We start from the raw sequence: 22203 nt of genomic DNA, 5'->3' as shown, positions 1-22203 counted from the left end.
CACACCCATACACAATTATTATTTGATGAAACAGTTAGTAATAACACCCTTAAGTTATAGGATATTGACAGTATCCAGAGTGTATATTGCATTCAGAGAGAGGCCAGGTGCATAATAAAGTAAAAATAGTATCTATCGCAGTAGTGCTTACGCTGAACCTGCATTATGATATATGATTTTACAGCAAAAGTAGGAGTAACTCAACATTGAATAGGCCTAATGTCAGCAGAAGGTAGCGCTCAGCACTGGAAACTAAGAGATACTCCAGACAGATATGGCTTCATTCAATTCCCTCAGCACAGTACTTCACAAACTGTCAGTATGAAGTGCAGCATGGGCAGAAATGATAAAATGTAGAATTAGCTTGAGGAGGTTCTTTAGGTAATCCTGGCCACAGCGTTGATGGAGCATGCGTTGAGCATCGCCACGTTGCAGAGAAGCACTGCACACACACGCAAGACATTTTGACGATGAGGAGCCAATGGTGAACTGATAGCAATGCAGCAACCCATGCATGTCAACAGTGCCCTGCAACAAAGCTGCCACAGGAGGGCGCTCTCACAGTCCAGTGCAGAAAGAGGTGAGTGAGTGAAAGAGAGAGAGAGAGAGAGAGACAGAGAGAGAGGGAGGGAGGGAGTGGGAAGGAGAGGAAAACAGAGCTAGAAAGAGATAGAAACAAATACTACTGACGAAAATAAAAACAGACAGACTGAGACATACTGAAAGAGGGAAAAAGAGAAAAGACAGAGATGTAAAGAGGGAGAGCGGATAGATAGGTACTGTAGAGGTGGTCATGCACCTGACTGGAGTCTACACACCTGCTCTACACATGAGCTCCATTCTGAGCTTTAAGAGCTCACTACAGGAAGACAGAACAGAACACAGAGACAATCACTCACAGAGACACAAACACAAGATCATCAAAGAACCTCAGACTCAGCTGCAATAAACCACCATCAGCGTAAACGATATTATCAAAACAGTCAGGACTGCTTTAAGTGTCTTCCGATCCACTGATGAAGCTTTAGTTTACAGAATCTTACCTGATAACTGCATCATGAAAGAATGCTTTTTCTTTAATTTGAGGACCGTAAGTGAAGCCTCATCTAAGTTTTAAACCTAATGGTGATACATCTTTGATATCAATCCAGCTTTGATCGTATCGCTACATGACTTGATTGGATTAGTTTACCTAATATTGATGCCTTACATTAGGCGCATGTGAAGCCGCAGCGGCCTACACAACGGAAAGGAAAAGAAACAATAACATTTTTGAACATCTCAAGTTGTGTCCAAATTTTCAGATGGAGAATGTTCTTTACAGATTCTACATCTGTCCTCAACGTTGTGTAGGACGGACAAGTCCAAGCTCTGAGCTCCAGGGCCATTCTGTCTGGAGGGAAAAATCGAGCGGTATGGCAAGAGAGAAAGGGCAAACTTCACAAAGGCTCTATGGGAGAAACTGACCGGAGGAGAATGGAGCGGGTGGCCGAGCGCCATCTGTGAGAGGCGGGACATGGACAGGGTGTTAGGGGATGAGGTGAACGCCTGACACTCCTCAGCATGCATTCAGAGAGGTCACAGTGTTCAGGTGAGCAGCCAAACAATCACGCAACTCACGAATGGATTAGGTACAGGCAAGCAAATAGCAAAAACAAAATAAAATACATTGTAGATCAGCTATTACGAACGAGTAAATGGAATAGCATAATATCTGATCTAGTTGGTGTATGTCTATGACACAAAGAGGAGCAGCCACATGCAATGACAGCAAACCAGAAACAATAGTCAGTGGTGGGTGAAAGGTGCCTCACAAGATCCACTATGAAAGGCCTTGTGAAATCAACATCATGTCACCAACATTCACATCATACACACATACACACGCACAGACACGCACACGCTCAAGTACATACACACACAGAAAACACACATGCATAAAAACAGATAACCCACGTGTACCACAGTACATTTTTAACAAAGTTAGTGCTTATCCACAGACATTCATGCAGACGCACAATTTGGAACACAAACACAGAAACACTGAAATATGAAATATAACTCCAGAAAAACAGCACTGCAGCTCAGAAACTAGAGCACTCAGAAGGGCTGTGGGGATGGGGGAAGGTTGAGCAGTGAGACTTTGGTACACTGCACCTATAATAAGCACCATCACCATATCTATTCCCAAAAAACGTGGTGAAATGTTGCTCCCGTAGCATCCCTGGCATGTGTCTGTGTCTTGGACTATGAGTTTGAACCTCTATAGTAGCTTTATTTTTACCAGGTAAACCCAAAGCACAACACAGCAAAGTAGATCACATTAAGACGTTTAGTCTTCGTTTTTAGGTGTTTTTGTGCAGAACACTGTCCAGCCAAGCCATAGAAAGAAGAGTATTTTTGTAGTTGGGTAAAGTAGAGAAGTAGTCATCCACCATTTTATCGAGTCTTGACATGAATTTTGAGAGTGACTGACTGACTTTAATCAATGTTGAAACAACATTTCGATTAACATTAAATCTATGCTTTCCTGTATTGCAGAATTAGAAACATCTATTTTTTTCCCAAGTCAATAAAACGACTAGATGACTAATTTAGTTTTTAATCCATTAGCACTGTAAAGGGGTCCCAAAGATAAAGTTGTTATAAAACAGGTTACACACAAAAGACATTTGGATCATTGCCATACTTGCCTCTACAAGTTTCTATGGAAACAAAATGAACAAGAGTAAGAATTAGACAACCAGTCGGACACATCGTAAATCAAACTGCTCTAACCCAGATACAGGCCTAGGTTCCCAGGGAAATGTGTGGGACACCTCTTTTGAAACATATTGTCAGTCACGTCAAGAGTAAACGATCGGCATGTTCTTCATTATGTCATGATTCCTGTAACAAACGGTACTGTAACACATTATTGACGATTAGACATGCAGAAGCTGTAATATTCCGACAAGAGAATCTAGACAGAGCACTTCCAGCAACAGGACTGTACATGGAGAAAGGTCAAACAGAAGCTTTACAGAAAAAGCCAATGGCGCCTTACAATCTTGGGCAAACTGTGCATAGCTTTCTACTAATAATGATATGAAGTTTTATCATGCTAAGTATCAAGTTAGGGTAGCTCTTACATTTTGAAGTGGAGGGTGCAACTAAACGCACCGGAGGACACTAATCAAATTCAAACTGGTTAAGCATGATGGTGAGAGATCACCACTTGGGTACTGTGAACAATGCTGGAGATTGCCATATGGCTTTATTGTAAGGCTTCAGTTCCACATGGGAGGCAGAAAAAGTAGTACTTACATTAACTTCAGTGATAGCAATATCGACGACGCTACCAACAACAATTAAGGCATCAAACGTGTTCCAAGCATCAGTGAAATAGTGCTGTTAATGCAAGTCACAACACGCATGGGTAAAGATGGGAATGAAAGAGAGAGACAGAGCGTGATACAGAATGAAAGAGAATAATACAGATGATCAGGGAAGAGGAGAAAGTGAGAGGAAGAGAGAGAATGTGCAAAAGGTTTGATGAAATGGCAGGGTCAGGGGAGGGCAAAAAAAGAGGGAAAAAAGAGACAAGAACGTGTTAAGACTTTGAGCGATCAGAGAGAAAGCAAGAAACCCGAGTCCCGCCGTGGAAACCTGCCACGTGAGCCGAGGCTCCCGGAACACAGAGAGAGGTCAGAGAGCGGAGGGGCTCGTCGAAGCGGGGCTTACTTACATCAATCTCACTGAGAACAATGTCTACTATGCTCCCAATCACAACCAGGGCGTCGAACACATTCCAGGCGTCCCCAAAATACCCCTGAGTGAGGTCGGGCGAGTGGGCAGGGCGGAGGTGAGATTAGCACAAAATACCATGTCTTAACTCTCACGCTGAAATTCATCTATTTCTATTAACATAAAAACACACTGGAACCCCTGCTGAATATTTCAGTGCACTCATGCATACAGTTTGTGGTTGATCATGGACATATTACAGAGTGCTAAATCCACACCAACCAGATGTAAATATTAATATTACATGCATAAAACCACACCACAACACTACTGCTAAGAACTTAACAAACATAAAGTATGTGCTATCTCAGAGTAAGCTATCAAAACTGTATGTCATTTGTTTCCCAGTCACAGACAGCAGATTATCACACTGAAAGATATATACTGCATCATCACTGCACCCCACACTCTGTCTCTTACTAGCATCCTGTCCTTCTTCTGAACACAGAGCTGTTGGCCAGGCAGGACAGTCAAGGGGAAAACACTAATCATTCATGGACTGTTCAAAATGCACACGTTCACATGTGATGCTCTATTCTTAAACACTCTACAAATAGAATTGTGTAACAATAAGGGTATATTAAACAAGGACGTATTTGTGTGTGTGTGTGTGTTTGTGTCTGTGTGCAGCTCACCCTGGGTTTGAAAGCGATGAGTTTGAGAACCATTTCCACAGTGAAGACAGCAGTGAAGACCATGTTGAGAATGTCCATTACATAGTTAAAGAGCGCCGACTGGCCGTAGTGCTGCAGAGGAGAGACGGACGGATGGTGAGACAAGAACAGAGGGGGAAAGGATGTCAGCGGCTGCTGTTATTTTGAAATGCACTTCAGTGGATTGTAGACAAAAGAAGTTACTATAGATTGATGAAATGAGGCGTTTTGTTCCAAAATGTGATATGTTTTAAAAAAATCTTAGAAAATCTTGCAAAATGACAGCACAAAAGTTAAAGTAATCATTAAGTCACTGGTAATAAAATAACAGTGATTCCTCTATATTTTAGAGATATTGAATGATGAATGATGATTTTTTCCATATTTTGCAGGTAGGCCATTGCATTCAGACCAGTTGGTGCTTGATCCTTCCACAAAATGTCTATTCAAATGAATGGGTCAAACTTGACAGTGAGAATATTGTTTTTATATTTATTATTTATTATTATAATAATATTTAATATTATTTAGGAATTTTTAACTTTATACAAATAGGATTGTTATTGAATTTATCACCCATAATTTCCACACACACAGGAGCAGGATTCAAAATAAGCATTTGTGAAACTTTTTCATCCCTCATACCTGAACAAAGTTTTACTTTGCTCCAATGTTTGTTTACAAACTAAATAAACATAAACAAATATAAGCATAAATTCATATTTTTATAATAAAATCACATTTAATTTTACATCAAAATAAAGGGTACATAACATACAAAGTAGTGTCTGATCTTGTTTAAAAAAATCATTAAAAAAATTACAGATCATAAAATAAATATTGTTAAAATATCCTCACTGTCAGGTGTGACCCCATTATTTTGAACAGACAGTGATTTCTTTCCCAGCATTTCATAGCATTTTGTAAATGAACTCTAAGAGCTGGTTTGGTTTCAGGGGTGTAATTACAGTCGGACTTCTTACCTGTACAGCCAGGCAGAGCGTGTTCAGCATGATGAGCACAAACATGATGTACTCAAACCCGGTGGAGTTCACCACATACCAGAACTTGTACTGGTACGGGTTCTTAGGGATGTACCTCCTCAGTGGACGAGCCTTCAGAGCGTACTCCACGCATTGACGCTGCACAGAAATAAATGTGCTTAGTTTTACTGCACAGCTGAGAAAAGACTTAATAGCCCTGTTTGACTCTAACAAAGCCTATTGTAAGCTTAGATCCTGCAGTGTAACGGACAAAAGGTAATAGCCTAACAGATTAATCAGATCCTCTCCATCCTCGGGATGTGATCAAACCAGAAGGGGATTTTCATGAAAATTTGCCAAATGGGACACTGGCATTTGAGAATTGCAGATAACTACTGAAACTCTACTGACTTAATTCCCACTGTATGCACATCCCAATGCTTAAAGCAAGATGAAAATGAAAAAGCACCTAAATATGAATTATTGTTGAAACTCCCGCCACTGTGTACAGTCTTTTCTACTCACATTAACCACAAACTCGAGAGATTTAGTGTACTAGGTTTCCTGTGGAGTTAAGTGTAGATTTACCAACTGGAAAACAGATCTCCTCAGAAATGTATAGATTTAAATCTGAAAATCTATTTAAGCATTTTCCAATACTTATATAATACATTAAGAACTATATATACAGATTACCTACTGCTTATCATACATATCCATACATAAAACCCACACACTGCTTCCACACACACCAGCACTTTACACACACATAAATAGACGTGTAAACATGCTGACTCTGACCTGGTTCTTGTCAAGTTCACAGTTTTTGTACTCTTTCTCTCCTTGTTCCTGAAATGTGACGATCACAAAACCTACAAAGATGTTCATCATAAAGAAAGCGATGATGATGATGTAGATGATGAAGAAGATGGAGATCTCAACGCGGTAGTTGTAGATGGGGCCGAGGTTCTCCCTGTTGGAGTCGATGGCCTTGTATAGTAACCTGTGAACGGACAGCAACAGAGAGAGAATGTGGTGAAACAACAAAGATGCAACGCAGCAAAGATTTCCCTCAGGTATCATATCTGAAGTGTCATATGCCGTTACTAAATACTGAGATTTAACTTCTTATCCCAAAGCATAAACATGGGAGCAAAAAGTGTGCATCTTACGCAGGCCAGCCCTCGAAGGTGGACACAGTGAACAGAGCCATCATGGCCATGAGCACGTTGTCAAAGTTGAACTCGCTGTTGTGCCACAGTCGTTTATGGATGGCCGGCTGGTTCACATCGCCCTCCTTATACAGGATGTAGGTGCCCCTGAGAGAAAGTGACATGTTGCATGGTCAAAGTTTGGAGGTTGAGACTCAAAGCAGGCTCAGGGAACATTACAAGTCAAATCAATTCATGATACATGATAAATGAAAGTAATATGTTGTACAAGGTAAAGAAATAAAACTAACTTGCACTCTTCTGGGCTGGACTTGGCTTCATCTGTACAGCGATAGAACTTTCCCTGTGGGGGAAAAACAAAAACACTGTCACTCTAATAATGCATACCGTGACCATTAACTTAGTAAAGTAATAATCCAAATTTTTTTCATATAAATACATGGCTGTTTTGTTATACTCTATCACCAATTGATACCATACACTAGTGATTCAACCTGAGTGTCTTTATTATTATAGGATGTTGGACCAGTGCCAAAACATCAAAGCAATGACCGCTTATCACCAATCAAGAAAAACAAGAATCTTGCATATTATCACTTAAACATCTCTGGTTTCATCTGTAACTCTGATTGTTTTCAGCCTCAGTGCTGCTGACCTTGAAGAGCTGGACCCCTATGCAGGCAAACATGAACTGAAGCAGCGTGGTGACAATCATGATGTTACCGATGGTTCTGATGGCCACAAACACACACTGGACCACGTGCTGTAATGAAGAGTGAATAAAACGTTAGTAGGTTAAACTGGCAGATTGCATTCATACTGACAAACAGAGTCTATGATTATGGTTATTAGTGTAGATGAGCTGGAGGACGACTTTGTGACGACGTCGCACCTTTAGGCCTTTGGCTCGGTTGATAGCCCTCAAGGGTCGAAGAACTCGAAGAACCCTAAGAATCTTCACCACTGAGATGGCCGAGGACCTGAACGACGACATAAGGGTGTAGTGTCATTTTTAAAAAAACTATTAAATCTCATGTACTGCCTCCCTACTGTTTCTACTACCATCAGCTAAGATAAAGGAGGCAAGTGCATCTGCGTTTGTAGGTACTCACTGAATACCGAAGGAGACGAGGGACACTCCCACCACCAGCAGGTCCAGCAGGTTGAAGTAATTCCTGCAGAAGGCCCCTTTATGGAGGAAAGCTCCGTACGTGGTCATCTGAGGAGAGGTCAGAGGAAGTTAGAGGGGCAAATGACGAAGAACACACACATATACACGTCATCAAACACACCGTACACTAGACACACACAGACACAGTGTTACAGTTACACCTCACACTTCAGAAGACGCAGACACACAAACGAGCCTGTTAGCTAGTAAAAACATATACACTCACAAACAGCACTCACTCCCTTGCGCACACACACACACAAACACACACACACACACACACACAACACTCTGTAGACACACGTCTCCACACTCTTGTAGATCACTCTGATTCGGGGTGGCGAGCTCAGAGCAGTAAAACAGGAGGCTAAAGCTACCATCGCCACCCCAACAGCCCTTAACTACATGAATGTAGTAGTAAGTCATTCATTTCACAATCCACTATGGGACGAGGCAATAAAACATGCAGTTTGTTGCCACGCTGAACAGGGATATTTACTACCTGCAAGGGCTATGGTTATAGTGATTGGAAAGTAGAATGCCCTTACTGTCACATTCATGTGGGCCGTCGTCTTAAAGCACATTCCATTATGTTCTTTAATAGTTTAGAATAAGGGGAAGCAGCTCCCTATTAAAACTTCAGAGATCAGCAGGCAGAGAAGAAAAACCAGCCAAAATAACTCTTATTCAAATAATAAAAGTAAAGGATTCGTTTTCCGAGTGCATGAAAATGTAGAGCCCTGCAGAACCTCCGGCAAGAGCGAGAGAGAGGTAGAGAGAGGGAGAGAGTGCTAACGAAGAGCACGACTACAGGGTGGTAATTCAAAATTGAACAGCGGCGGACTTGGCAGGCCTTTGCCCATTTGGCTGTGGACACAACTCCACATTTCTATGCACTCAGTCAGGGATAGCAGACTGAACCATGCTCGACAGGAACATGGTTGGTTTTGCCCCCTCTTTTATGGGTAATCTGAAGAGCAGTCAGTATGAGAGGCATGGAGCTGGCTTTGACTGGAGCTGACTTTACATCTTTGAACACCTCCCTGAAAATGACTTCAAACTCAACTTCAGCCAATGCCACATGTCTTGTCAGCCCATTAATATTTGTTTCATTGCACAAAGAGTTGCGTCATGTTTTTCATATCTGCATAAAATTGCATCATCAAAATTCAAAATCATTTCAGCGTTGACTGCCCAAATATGACATGACACCGATGTTAGTATGTAATGTCGATGTTTCCTTCCCCCAACATGAGTTCTTTGATTAGTGGAATTTGAACAAATCTTGAGTTTGCGTTAGTGTGTGCAAAGTAGCTAATGACAGTTCCAATGGTTTTTTTTTTGTTTGTTTTTAAAAGAGGTGCCATGAAGAAAAAGCAAATAAGAGAAAGGAAACAAACAAGCCAGGTTGTACTGAGTGGCAGGTGACACACAAGGAGAGAATGCAGCAAGGCTCTCGTTGTCATTTAAGGGGTTACCTTCAACACGATCTCAAATGTAAACATACTAGTGAAGACATAATCTGCATAGCCTAGGACCTGGAAGGCAACGAGACGTTTGGAGTGTTATTGGGGTGTAGTTAGTCACAGCACGGACAGGGGACACAGGGCATTTACCTTCAAAACGATCTCAACAGTAAAGATAGCCGTGAAAGCATAGTCAAAGTAACCAAGTATCTGTAAAAAGCAACGTACATGTTTAACAAAGACAGTACATTGTGCATGTTCATACAACATATCACAACAAGTTGAATGGAAAAAACATTCTAAACACTTTCTGCAAAGGGTTTGTGAGGGCACACATCATACACAATACAAATTATAGATTTTTTCTAGTTCATAGTACCGTAATAATACTATGTGAAACACAGGGATCACTGGGTGAGGGTTTACTAAAAGGGTCAAAGAATTATTATTATGACACTAAACAAGCCCAATTTGCTAAACTACCATTACTGTTGTAGACTGTATTATTAATGTAACATCTAATAAACTCGTCTTTGCTACATAATTTATTGAAAGTCATACATTAATTGCTTTGGTAAACTAGTTGGAAAGTTTGCGAACTTACAATATTGCGTGCTGAGAAGTTTCGGATAGGATCCTCAGCAGCGAGTGAGACAGAGCTGAGCATGATGAACACCAGGATGAGGTTGGTGAATATGTGATGGTTGATGAGTTTGTGGCATCCCACACGGATCCTGAAGCACAGAGAAAATACAGCATAGCAAGAAACCTCGATGCAATGAGGAATGTAAGCTCTGTGTGTGTGTATGTGTACAGTATGTGTGCGGTGCAGGTGTATGAATGCATGAGTCTTTTCTTACGGGTTTGTGTTGCTGAAGATGAAGAAGGCACTTCCTTCTGGGATGGGAGTGATCTTCTCCTTCTTGACCAGCTCAGAGATGGCCGGCCGCGGTCCCGCTGGAACCTCTGGGTCCTCCTCCTCCACTGCGTTGTCATCGTTTTCCTCCTCTTCCTCCTGACGGTCAAGTTGTGAAAAGAGTGCGATTGTATACAACTCCTCAAACTGTAAAAGTGAAATACTGTATAACTTGCAGCTCATTGTTTGAATGAAATTTATAGTACCTTCTCATCTTTCTCATCGTCCTTTTTGTCCCTGTAATAAACAAAAAAGATATTGATTTTGTTACCACTGTCAGCATGCAGTTACCAACATCTCAGGCACTTATGTTACTAACATTAACAAGGTTAATATTTGTCATACAGAGACTTAGTGAAAGATCAAATTGTCACCCTTTCTTGTCTCCTTCATCTGTGTTGAGAGACTCGGCATCTGCCAGGTTGTCCACAGCGATAGCCAAGAAGACATTCAGGAGGATATCTAAGCAGAGTGTTCAGTAAAGGACAACTTCCTCTGAAAATACTAACTAAAACTACGGTTAGAGCTAGGGTTAAGGTCTGAGAGCAAGATTAGCAATGCAATTTATACCAGTTGACTATCCAGCTAATAATACAGTTATTATTTCTTACCAATAACTATAATGCAACTAACACTAGTGAGAAGAAGCTGAGACAGTGTTATGGCTGGAGCAGCTAAAGGCGTGTCAGCATCAGTGAGAGGATACAGTTTCCACAGATAAAGAGGATGATGAAGTAAATGCACACGATCATCCCTGAGGAGGAAGGGCCACCGTACGCCATGATTCCATCGTACATAACAGCGTTCCAGTCTTCTCCAGTCAGGATCTGAATGAATCATAACCCATAATACAATCTTCATCAGCAATGTGTCAAGCCTAACTACACTGCCTATTGAATTTCTACATCAGCCTGTAAACACACACCTGAAACACAGTGAGCAGGGCTTGGGGGAAGTTGTCAAAGGTGCTCCTCTTCGTCTGGGTCTCGTCGAAATTGAATTTGCCGCCAAACACCTGCATGCCCAGCAGGGAGAAGATGATGATGAAGAGGAAGAGCAGCAGTAGCAGGGAAGCGATGGACTTCATGGAGTTGAGCAGAGAAGCCACCAGGTTACTTAGAGACTGCCAATGACTAAAATACCAGCGAGAAAGAGTGAGCAAGAGAGAGAGAGACAGAGAGAGAGAAAGAAGTGATTAATTGAACACCACACACACACACACACACACACACACACACAGACGCACACAGCATGTGATGGATCTTACCGTGTGACCTTGAAGATCCTCAGCAGGCGGACGCAGCGGAACACAGAGATACCGAGCGGCGACATGATTTCCAGCTCCACCAGAATAGTCTCGGTGATGCCGCCACACACCACAAAGCAGTCAAAGCGGTTGAACAGCGACACAAAATACGCCTGCAGCCCGAGACTGTACATCTTCACCAACATTTCACATGTGAACAGGGCCAACAGCACCTTGTTGGCCACATCTGAAACATCAGAGAAAAACACATAAAAAACAATTACATGGAATGTGAGATAAAGGAGGTAAGGTAACATGAACAGTATATTCAGAATTTTGTTCCTAAACAAGATTATTGATCTTATCATGATCAAGTCCTAGTCCGAGGTTAAAGAACCAGAGTCCACTTAAGATCTTTACTCACAAAATAGCTGTTTTTGAGCACAGAACCAAATTTTGAAAGATTTTGAAATAGTCACTCATGAATTTCAGGCAGCAAAATCAAAGCCATGCCAAAAATGGCTCTGTATCATTTTGGAATGAAACCCTTCATTCACTGCGGAGCTGTACGCACCCTGCACTTGTGTCAGCCAGTCAGGCTGGTTGTAGTGCTCCGACGATATGGTGAGGGTGTTGAGGAACACCAGGATGATGACCAGCCAATAGAAAGGCACCGATTTTACTGCCAACCGGCACTTCCTGCGGCAGCACCTGTTCCAGCGGCGCCAGCGCCGACTGCAGGTAAAGCGAGCAATGTCAGTGCAAAGAGTAATGTCAGTGCGACTCACTTCACTAATAAAGTGATTCAGGAGCAGCTAGGATCTGGCTACATACATTATATCTAAACAAAGGAATAAATGCATCACTCCAGTGTTTTTTATGGTAAATCAATATGGCTCGTTTCCATAAACAATATGAATGCAGTGGAATGAGGGGGAAGGGCCATAGGGGAACTGCGTCAATATCTTTTTTGCAAGTCACGCTGTACAGTAAACGAGCTCAAAAACACTGCGTAAGGCTATGCTCTAAAAATACCTTATGGTACATGCTGACTTTATAAGGGCCGTTGATTTATCATCCACAGTAAAGTCTCATTAAAAATCTCTACAGAAGAGGGTACAGTGAAAGCCAAGCACTTACAGAAGAGACTGTATAATCTCATGCAGACACAAACCTTACAATAACATCATGCAGAGACACAGAGCCACAAGAGTGTATACTGACCTGAACTTTGACTTTGAAATTTTTTGACTGAAAGAATCAGGAATTGGTCAAAGTTTAGAAATGCTGGTAGAAGGCAGAAGTTATCTAATAGACAGTTAGATAAAGATCATCAATTAATCACAAGATGAAGTGTGTCCAACAGTAAAAAGTCAGTAGCATGAAAGGACAGGAACACAATATGAATGAGTTGCACTGATATAGGTGAATTGTTAACACTAACTTGCCTGTAGAAAGCCTATTTGGTTTTATCAATTTCAAATCAAAAAGTAAAGCTGCCTGTGATGTGAGAGCCTTGTGTTTTTCAGTATCTGTAGCTAGTGCCATATCAGGAAGGACTGCAATGTAATGTAATAACAGTGGCTCTGTTTTTAAAGACAGCTTAGTAGGTTGGTGGCTAGTCTCAGGTGTGTTGTGTACGTTGCTCCACATTCTCACCATAGAGGCCCGCAGCACGGCGTTTTCTCATCCTCCCCGTTTGGATTCTCTGTGTTCACAGATTCTGTCTCGCTGGCTGGCACGCTCGCTGCAGCAGCAAACAAAGCACACATCATGCACAAAAAAAAATAAAAAAATCACACGCACTTTTCACAAATACTCCTAAAATACACACAGCACATCCCGAGGGGAGAAGTGAAAAAGAAATGAAATGAGGACTGCCTGCATCACACCAGGCATTTCTGAGCGATTTCAGAAACCAAAAAAAAAAACAGCAAAGCTAAGAGGGATTACACCCCAAAAACTATATCTAAGTGCATCATAAACAGTCTTATAGTGGCCGATTTGAAAAGAAAAAGAAAGAAAAAGAAAAAGGTTACTGGTGATTGTACTTTTTTTTTCTTCCAAACCCTGTTTAAGCAGCAAAACTAACCTCATAGAAAGGAAGGAGCTAAGAGTTGTTGCTGTGCAATCATTGTCATCATCACTATCATTTACCAAGTGCTGAATGGGAGCTGACATGGGACAGGCGACTGGACAGCTGCTCTATGAGGGCTGACTGATGCAGACAATGAGGAGTAGAGGGAAGAAGAGAGCAGGATGAGGAGGACAGAGCTCTTAAAGCTGTCTCTGAAATGCTGCTCTCAGAGCACTCCCGGTGCTTTGGAAGAGTGTCTCTACAGACAGATGATGATTAAGACTGTGTGAAACGTCTCACTGCTTTAACTCGTACGAGGGAGCGCGGCCTGTCGAGAGCGCACACCGCTGCTTAGTTTGTGTGAGAGTGTTCGCTTTGATTCCTGAGTCGTCAGACAGCTCTCAGCTCTGCGAATAGTGCTGACTGCTGGAGTAGTGATCTGGGTTTAGCCCTGTTTCCTATATTCACACTGAGCCCCCGCTTTCAAAATGGAACATGGGAAGAAAATGGGGTGTGGCTGCTATCAAACACACGCTGTATTTCTATTCCTCAGCAGACTCCTCTTTATGGGGGATAGTACAGGCTGGGCGCTTTCGGTTTGGAACAGAAGGCCTTGGGGGAGGGTTGGTACAGAGGAAACAACACAAAGGGAGTAAACAAAAACCGAAAAGACTGTGATGCTCAGACAGAAGGGTCAAACACAATAGCAAAGCACAAGCAGGGTGATGAGGCATTATATTAGGCTGCACACACACACACACACACACACACACACACACACACACACGCACACACTCACTTGGGATGCTCCAATTGGAATTTTTGAGCTACTACTCACTGGTCATGTTTAAAATGAATATCTGTCTGTACCTATCCACTACCAATCTATTCAGCAATAATATCTTCGCGAAGAAAATAGCAGTAGACTTTTGAGTAAACATTTGAGTAAATAAATGAGGTTCTGCACTGACAGATGGAAGTGAACCTGATGTTTTTTTGTGCTAGCACAAGATGGCATGCAAGGCAGCAGTATGGTGTTTATCAGCGGCTGCAACAGATCAAATTTTCTGCTTTGGAAAAAATCCTTCCAGTTTGGAGGATCAGAGTTCAGGCAGCACTCTGATCTCATTATTTTGAGCAAATTTCTGTCTGCATCAGACAAATTAGAGCACTGGTTCCCAACCTTTCTGGCTCGTGACCCCTTAAAATTAAGCGATGCCTACTCGCGACCCGCCATCATAGGCTGCATATGGTGGTGAACAGTTCAACCAAAGAATTTTCCCTTTTCAGGTTGTTTCATTTGATCATCAGAGGAGGCCTAGAAGCTTTAAACTATGCAGTATTTCACAAGAAAAAAGCAAAAATTTGAGAAGAATCAGAAAAACCCCCTAAAATTACCTTGTGACCCCCTGGGGGGTCCCGACCCTCAGGTTGAGAACCACTGAATTGGAGCATCAAACACACACACACACACACACCAAACGCACACACACACACACACGCACACACATGCACGAAAACTCAAGAGAACTCAACATTGGAGGGAAACCACAGGATTTACCATGAGTGTCGGAGGACTGGCTGAACCACCCAAACCTTCCTTTCTTCTTCTCAGTAAGGTCAGCCAGAGTCACCCCTTCATGTGCAATGCATGCAAGCCCATGCATTCAGACACAACCGCACAGCAGAGGAACAAGGGGGCGAGAATGGGCTGCTATCAACATGGGTCAGAGCAGACAAACCACCACAACAACATTCACGACAGCAGTATTCAAAATAACAATAGCCAATGGCAAGACCATCGGGAGCCACATGGACTGTAGACACTGAGGAGGGGTAGAAGAATAACATGGAGAGCTGTTAGTCACAGTAAGCGCCTGCAGGTGACGAGGCCCTATACTAACATGTTACAGTGCAAATTAAAACATTTACATGTTGACATGTTAGGAGGGGCTCATATCCCATTGACAGACACCAAAAGCCAGGATGGATGTTGAAGAAAAGCACCATGGACTTTCCTCCTCACAACACGGAGCCTCCACTCGTAGCGATCTTAAACAGGAGCCTGTTTGAAAGCTCCAGATACCTCCAATTGGCCTCACAATGCATTTTTCAAGTGGTGTTGGCTGTAAATGTTTACTGTATGGTAATGAAGGTAATGGTGTTGCTGTAATCTTGGGAGTAAAATGCAGTAACGTTATACAGCAAGTTTATAGAGGACAGGTGGAAAGAGGCAACAGTGAAGCAGTATGTGGACAGCACATGCTAAACTTAAATTGGTGGCAGGGAGTATCTTTTCTAAAGCTCATATCTTTAATTTATGGCGTGAGGGGAGATCGTACTGAGCTCCAGCTGAGAGAGAGAGAGAGAGAGAGGGGAGGGGAGAGAGAGATGAGAGATCCTCCGCTCCAACTATATGGTTAGAGCAGTTGCAGTTTCTCTGTTCTGCATCATGTGTGCTGCTTATATAAAGAGGATTTGGATTAGGAGTTTTTCTTCTGCTCAAGTAATATGATTTTTCCCTTTCTCCCTTCTCAGACAAACTCGAGCGGTACACACAGCACGCTCCACTACCAGCAGTGACATACACTGAGGTTGAAAATAATAACAATCTGCACACTCTGCTTCAAACGCCTTTCCAGTACTTAAATTGAACACCCTTAGAGAAAGACTACCATTTAATCAAAACAGTTCTACAATCAACAATATAACATATCTATGTATATATGTGTGAGTGTGTGTGTGTATATGCAAGTGCATGTATGTGTAAAATGGCCAGTGAAAGTGTCGTCACCTGACAACTCAGATATTTTGGGTAATCTTTCATTATTAAATTAAAATTCTACCCTCAGATACTCTTTCACTGGTTATTTTGGGATGAACTGTTGTATTTTACCTTTTTTTTTTTGCTGTATCCACTTCCCTTAAACCTGCCTCGTCTACTTCTACATCAGTTATTGATTTCATACATTTCCCAGAATGCCTTTCAACAACCCCCAGAAAACCTGCTAGGACCTGTATTCAGCTGGGTTTTATGTGTAGGTGGAGAGAGCAATAGCGATAGCATAGTACAGTTGAGAAAAAGAGAGAGTCGTGTCCCTCACTCAACACACAAAGTGTCTTGTGGCTGCATTGCATTCTGGTCTATTGAGGCTACTGTCAGTGGAGAACTTGGTCTCTCTGCCTCTTCTACGATGGATTTCTCTCTGTATTATTATTGAAAGTCAGTGCAAAATGGTGAGTCTAGAAAGAAGCCCTTTCTCTTTGATGCTAAGGGGCTGGCACTAAAACCTTCCATTTACCGTTGATGTTTTAGATCACTGAACATTTTCCTCCTGTTAAACTCCATTGTAGCTGCTGGAAATATCTCAACCTCAAACATACAATTGGCCAGTTATCCACAGTTATAAGACAAATACACCACCAAACAACAAAATGGACGCAGAAATGCAAGGTACATTGCCAATAGCTGTGTTTTTGACTGTGTTGAAGTGTTTTAAGCTGGATTTTTCCTTTAACTAAAAAATGATCTTTTGGCTTTATCCCACTGTTTTGCCCTAGATTACACACTCTCCTGCACTTCCTCTGCACAGAAAATGATCGCTAAATGCAGTTACAGTAAACACAACCCTCTCAAACCAAGAACCTGTGCAATTATGCACAGTGTTGGCTGTTTTCCTTGATATGGCAAGATCAGATTCGTTCAGTGTTCTATAATGGAGGACAGTTGAGATGGCAATGCACTATTACTCTTCAAGCAGTGTTAGTTGTGTTCTTAACTGTAGGGTGTGTGAAGGAGGGAGCAGGAATAGGTGCTTACGGTTACGCTTGCCCTCCTCATCGGCTTCATCCTCGTTCTCAGGGTCGATGTCCTCGGCCTGAGTGATCCAGTCCAGGTAACCTTTCAGATCCTCCTCCAACTGCTGCTTCTCACGAAGCTTCTGGAAGTCTCCACGAGCTTTGGCCTTTTCTCTCTCCTTAGAGAACTCTCTGGGTTTGCAGAAGCACACGCAGACACAGACACAAATGTCCATACACGCACATACACACACAAATTATTAAAAATACACATTTACAGAAATCAACATACAGTCACTGCAAACAGCAAACATATTTATTTCACACAGAAAATGGAACAAAAGTCCTAAAGTCCCAAAGTGTATCCTAGTTCACCAATAACAATGGGAAATGTTTCAGTAGTAAATGACAGCATTGTATATTCAGCTCCTTCATATGCTGTATATTCCAATACTTCAATCACAACCTTTGAGTGTCTTGTGTGTTTTTCTTAACCCTAGCCACTGGAGGGAGATGTACACCTTTCATTGACAACACATCACTATATTCAGAGACCTAGTGTATCGTTCGGGGGAGTGGTTCCACAATACAGTGTCTTATTTATACAGAGAGCAATTTAGGTAAAAATTTGGCTTCAAGAGATATACAGTGTTTGCACAGCATCTCAATTCACAGTTTATATAAAACAAACACTGCCAGTACATACCGTGAAACTACATAAGGTGTCAGGGAAGAAGCTATCATAAAGTCAATATATGTAATGCATGGTAGGTCACACTTGTCATTACTGAGTGAAAATTTGTATTTAAGCTGTGATCAAATCATGGCTTAACATCAGTGGAAACTCTCAAATATATGAGAAGTATATGCATGTTTTGGGTTTAAAAAGAATTCTCACTCTGACACAAAAATAAAGACACTTGACGTTAAGAATGTAGCAAAGCTATATCTGTAAAAATGCATTAAAATGAATTCAAAATGTTGATGCAGATAATGAATACAGAGACTGTATTTCTGTCACCGGTAATCTGAAGCCTTGACTGCATGCTTCCTTCATTATGCCTATCTCAAGCAGCCGACAGGATTGCAAGAGTGTCCAAGTTCATGATTATGTTAACCTTGTTGACTTTTCCATCCCCTTTTAAAATCAGGCTATGCTAGCTGGTCAACCATCCAGAGTTAATTCTACTGTAATACCCCACCCCCACTCCACTGAGCTGGGAAAGCAAACTGGGGTTTGAGAGAGCTTAGGAGCGCAGAGGGAGTGAAGGGCGAGGAATAAGATTAATTTCTCTCTCAGGAGGTTGGGTGGGTTGGGGATGGGGTGGGGGAGGAAATGCTCACTTTGCAGTTGCCGTGGAAAGGACATGGTGGTGGGAGGCCAACAAAGGTCAGAGAAGCACGGCTAAGAAACAATATATAACATTTAGCTCAAGATCCTGCCTGACTATAGTCAATCACTGGCTTGATATGCCCCTATATGTTTCTATAAAGATTCTCATGCGCTGTGCACCAAAGAACATATACATTTTACAGGCTAACACCGTTCCCCATACACAGCAAACAGCACCATGGTGTGAAACAACCAATACACAGCAAACACACTTGACATACAGCACACCAAAACCACTGCACAAACTGCCTCTTACCCACTTAACACACCCAACACAAGGTTAAGCACGAAAAAGGAGCCCAGTATGATCAGGCTAACAAAATAAATCCAAGGTGTTTCCCATCCGATGGCATCGTTGACCTGCAGGAGTCAAGAGCAGCCGGTTACCAGACAGCAACACATATAGAGACAGAGAAGCTCCGGCCTGCAACCAAGCAGAAGCTCTCTGTCTGCACGGAGAACAAGGTGCTTACCCGCTCAACACACCCAAAACCAGGTTAAGAACGAAAAAGGAGCCGAAGATCACAAGACTGACAAAGTACACCCATGGAAGCTCAAAGCCCATAGCATCGTTCATCTGGAGGAACAGGCACCGCCAGACGGTTAGGAGGGGAAGGGAAAGAGAGAAGGATTAAAGAAAAGAAGAGAAAGGAGAGTAACATAAGTTGTTAAAGCTGGAAAATGTCAGAAAAGAAGAGCAGAAAACATGTTGGACAAAAGCAGTCTTTCTTTTCAGAGTGGGAAAAACAGAGAACTGTGGGAATACTAATATAGTGCAAGGATAACATCATATTTCTAGATGAATTGTTGAATGCATTCAGTAAATCAATCATATCAGATAAGAATGATAAGAGAGGAGGCCCGGTAACATCTAAAAACAGCTTCATCATCAGAACGTCAGTCACATCTTTGCGCTGTGTCTGATCTAAATAGACATCTGAGCTGAAGGCGTGTGGGGGGTCACCAGTCGTTGAACTGGGAGACTCACCCAGTAGAGCACGTCCGTCCAGCCCTCCATGGTGATGCACTGGAACACCGTCAGCATGGCAAACAGGAAGTTGTCAAAGTTGGTGATACCACCGTTGGGACCGTGCCAGCCCTCCCTGCACTCGGTGCCGTTGATGGGGCATTGGCGCCCGTGTCCTGAGATTGCACAAGGAGCTGGATCCTCCTCCGCTAACGTATCTACAGAAAGAGAGAGAAAGGCACTGTTTGTAATCAGCCTCATATAATTGAGATGATTTTAAGAGACTTGCCATGTCTGATTAATGAAAGTTTCTCTATCACCAATAACAGTGGAAGGCACCAATGCCTTTGAAGGAAATACACAGGTTGCATGCACTGTAGGCTTCCATTCAAATAAATGGGAACTACACAGACTGACTTATATTAGTTATAGTATATTAAACTTAGCATATTAGTTTGTAGAGAGATGCACCATCTATCTTTTTGTTGTTTGTATAGATCGATATGAGTGCTGTGCCTCTCTTCTCATAGAATTGCAACTAGAGACAAATAGAGTACATTTATATTCTATTCCTCAGTCACAGCAGACTGGTTGCAATAATATCAGAACAGTGTTGGAGGAACATTAACTCTGCCTGTTGACTCTACAATGAATTTGTGGGAGACTGAATTAGCTTGCTGTAATATGTGAGATGAGTAATGCACATAGGCTTATTTAGTAACTGAGCATATATTCTCTCAGATTAGGCATAAGGCAGATGTTACCTTTGCAATCGAGATGAAATGTATCTTGATATTCACAGAAAATTAGTGCACAATAATTTTAAGGTCAGGTTACTTTAAAATAATTGTGGTTATCTTTAAAAAATCAACAATCTGTAGACTATAAAGTTGATTAGATTTTAGACGTAAAACAGACAAACACTGTGCAGTCAAGAGAGCGTACCTGCGCCGGGAAGATAGCAGGTTGCGTGCATTTTACCGATGAAAAGCTCCAGGCCAATAATAGCATAGATGATAATGACAAACAAGACCAGGAGGGCAATGTGAAGGAGAGGGACCATGGCTTTAATGATGGAGTTCAACACCACCTGTAAACCTAAGCAAGGAGGAAAATGCACAGATTATATGGAGCCTGGGTGTGCTTTGCCATTGTATGAGGGTATGCATAGTGTAAAGGTTTGTATAAATAATAATTAATTAGAGCTACAAACTGGCTAACTCACTTTGGTTGATACCAGTTTCTATGCCTGTTAGTTTTGCAAAAATAATTATTGTATGCCCAGATAGTCCAGTGGTTAAGATTGCTTTCCCTTTTGCTTCGTTTCACCCTCTACTTTCCAACTGTCTAAATAAAGGAAAATAAATTACAGGTAAGTAGTCTGCTCACCCTCATTTAAAAAAAAAAAGAAATATAATCATATCATATCATATCTTATTATCTGTTGACAGTGGATACAGCCAAATATATAGAAGTTGACATGGTTAACATCATGACAGGCTAACAAAGACATAAAACAGATATTTTATTCAGTTCATCAACAATGTAGAAATATTAGCGCCACCTCTTTGTGTGGATCTTGTATAAATTTGTTACCATGTTTCTGCAGACATAAATGTGCATTTACAACAACCATACAGCTGAGAAATGTGTCAGAAGTGTTTTTCTCAGTTTGTTTGTTGTTACTGCATCCAGAGCTCATGTCTCTAAGGCATTCATTTAGACAGTCTGTTTTTAGAAAAAGTCCTCAGGGACGGCACATAGACCATATGGACTCATCATGTGTAACCCTTCACCCCACAAATACAAATATTTCCGGCAAAACACTCCCTAGCATTCAGGGGAAAAGAAGCTGGGGATGTGTGGGGAAGAAGAGCTAGGGCCATTATACAAAATAGCAGAAGATATGGTAAAAAATGGCAAATCTTCGGGAGAAGGCTGGAGACACGGGGTTGAGGGGGATTGGCTGTGCGTTCACACGTGGAGGTCAGAGGTCGTCGTTACTCACTGGGTACTCCTGAGACCAGCCGCAGGGGTCGCAGCACACGGAAGGCTCTTAGGGCTTTAACATCAAATCCACCTGGCTTGCCCCCGTGGCCGTGCATCGACGGGTGGGTATTAGCTCCAACTACCTCTACCTTCTCATCTTTGGTCAAAACCTCCAAGACAACACTGAACAGTCTGTCGGAAAACAAAGAAAGAACCTCACACTTCAAATAAGGCACATTTTTTATTAGTCTGTTCAGCAAATTTCAGCTTTGGTTTGTACCTGAACTGAGTTCCAGAACATGCTAATATAAGTATTTTTTCAATCTTAAGGCTATGATACAGGAGATGGATTAACATTTTAAAATGAAATATTTGTGCAATTTTCACAAGAATTAGGTTTAACATCATTTCATTTCATTCTGTTCCTTCCTATGTTAGGCACATTGATTTTGTCTAATTTGCCTGTCTATATTTCTGCTGAATGCAAACTTTCTGACCTGCATTGCCTTAGAGAAATTGCCAATGCATCATAATCTTTAGGTACCTCTATTCCTCTACTATTGTTTAGTTACTGCGAAACTATAAT

At 41.8% G+C, this 22203-nt stretch overlaps 1 protein-coding gene across 1 annotated transcript in view; it reads right to left on the bottom strand.

Annotated features, from left to right (window-relative positions):
- The window catches only part of cacna1da (calcium channel, voltage-dependent, L type, alpha 1D subunit, a), a 57018-nt gene that overhangs the window by 15702 nt on the left and 19113 nt on the right, over positions 1-22203 (bottom strand). The window contains 24 exon segments of the mRNA XM_078283719.1: positions 3728-3811; positions 4422-4532; positions 5423-5581; positions 6224-6425; positions 6595-6741; positions 6885-6937; positions 7250-7357; positions 7487-7574; positions 7707-7813; positions 9382-9441; positions 9836-9965; positions 10092-10288; positions 10443-10609; positions 10854-10974; positions 11073-11280; positions 11415-11640; positions 11968-12128; positions 12618-12644; positions 13053-13140; positions 17291-17460; positions 19135-19238; positions 19650-19846; positions 20574-20726; positions 21637-21809. Of these exon segments, the coding sequence (XP_078139845.1) occupies positions 3728-3811; positions 4422-4532; positions 5423-5581; positions 6224-6425; positions 6595-6741; positions 6885-6937; positions 7250-7357; positions 7487-7574; positions 7707-7813; positions 9382-9441; positions 9836-9965; positions 10092-10288; positions 10443-10609; positions 10854-10974; positions 11073-11280; positions 11415-11640; positions 11968-12128; positions 12618-12644; positions 13053-13140; positions 17291-17460; positions 19135-19238; positions 19650-19846; positions 20574-20726; positions 21637-21809 (3241 nt within the window).

Source organism: Centroberyx gerrardi, chromosome 5 (assembly GCF_048128805.1).
Source record: "Centroberyx gerrardi isolate f3 chromosome 5, fCenGer3.hap1.cur.20231027, whole genome shotgun sequence".
Taxonomy (NCBI): Eukaryota; Metazoa; Chordata; class Actinopteri; order Beryciformes; family Berycidae; genus Centroberyx; species Centroberyx gerrardi.
This window is presented reverse-complemented; position numbering and strand designations above follow the sequence as displayed.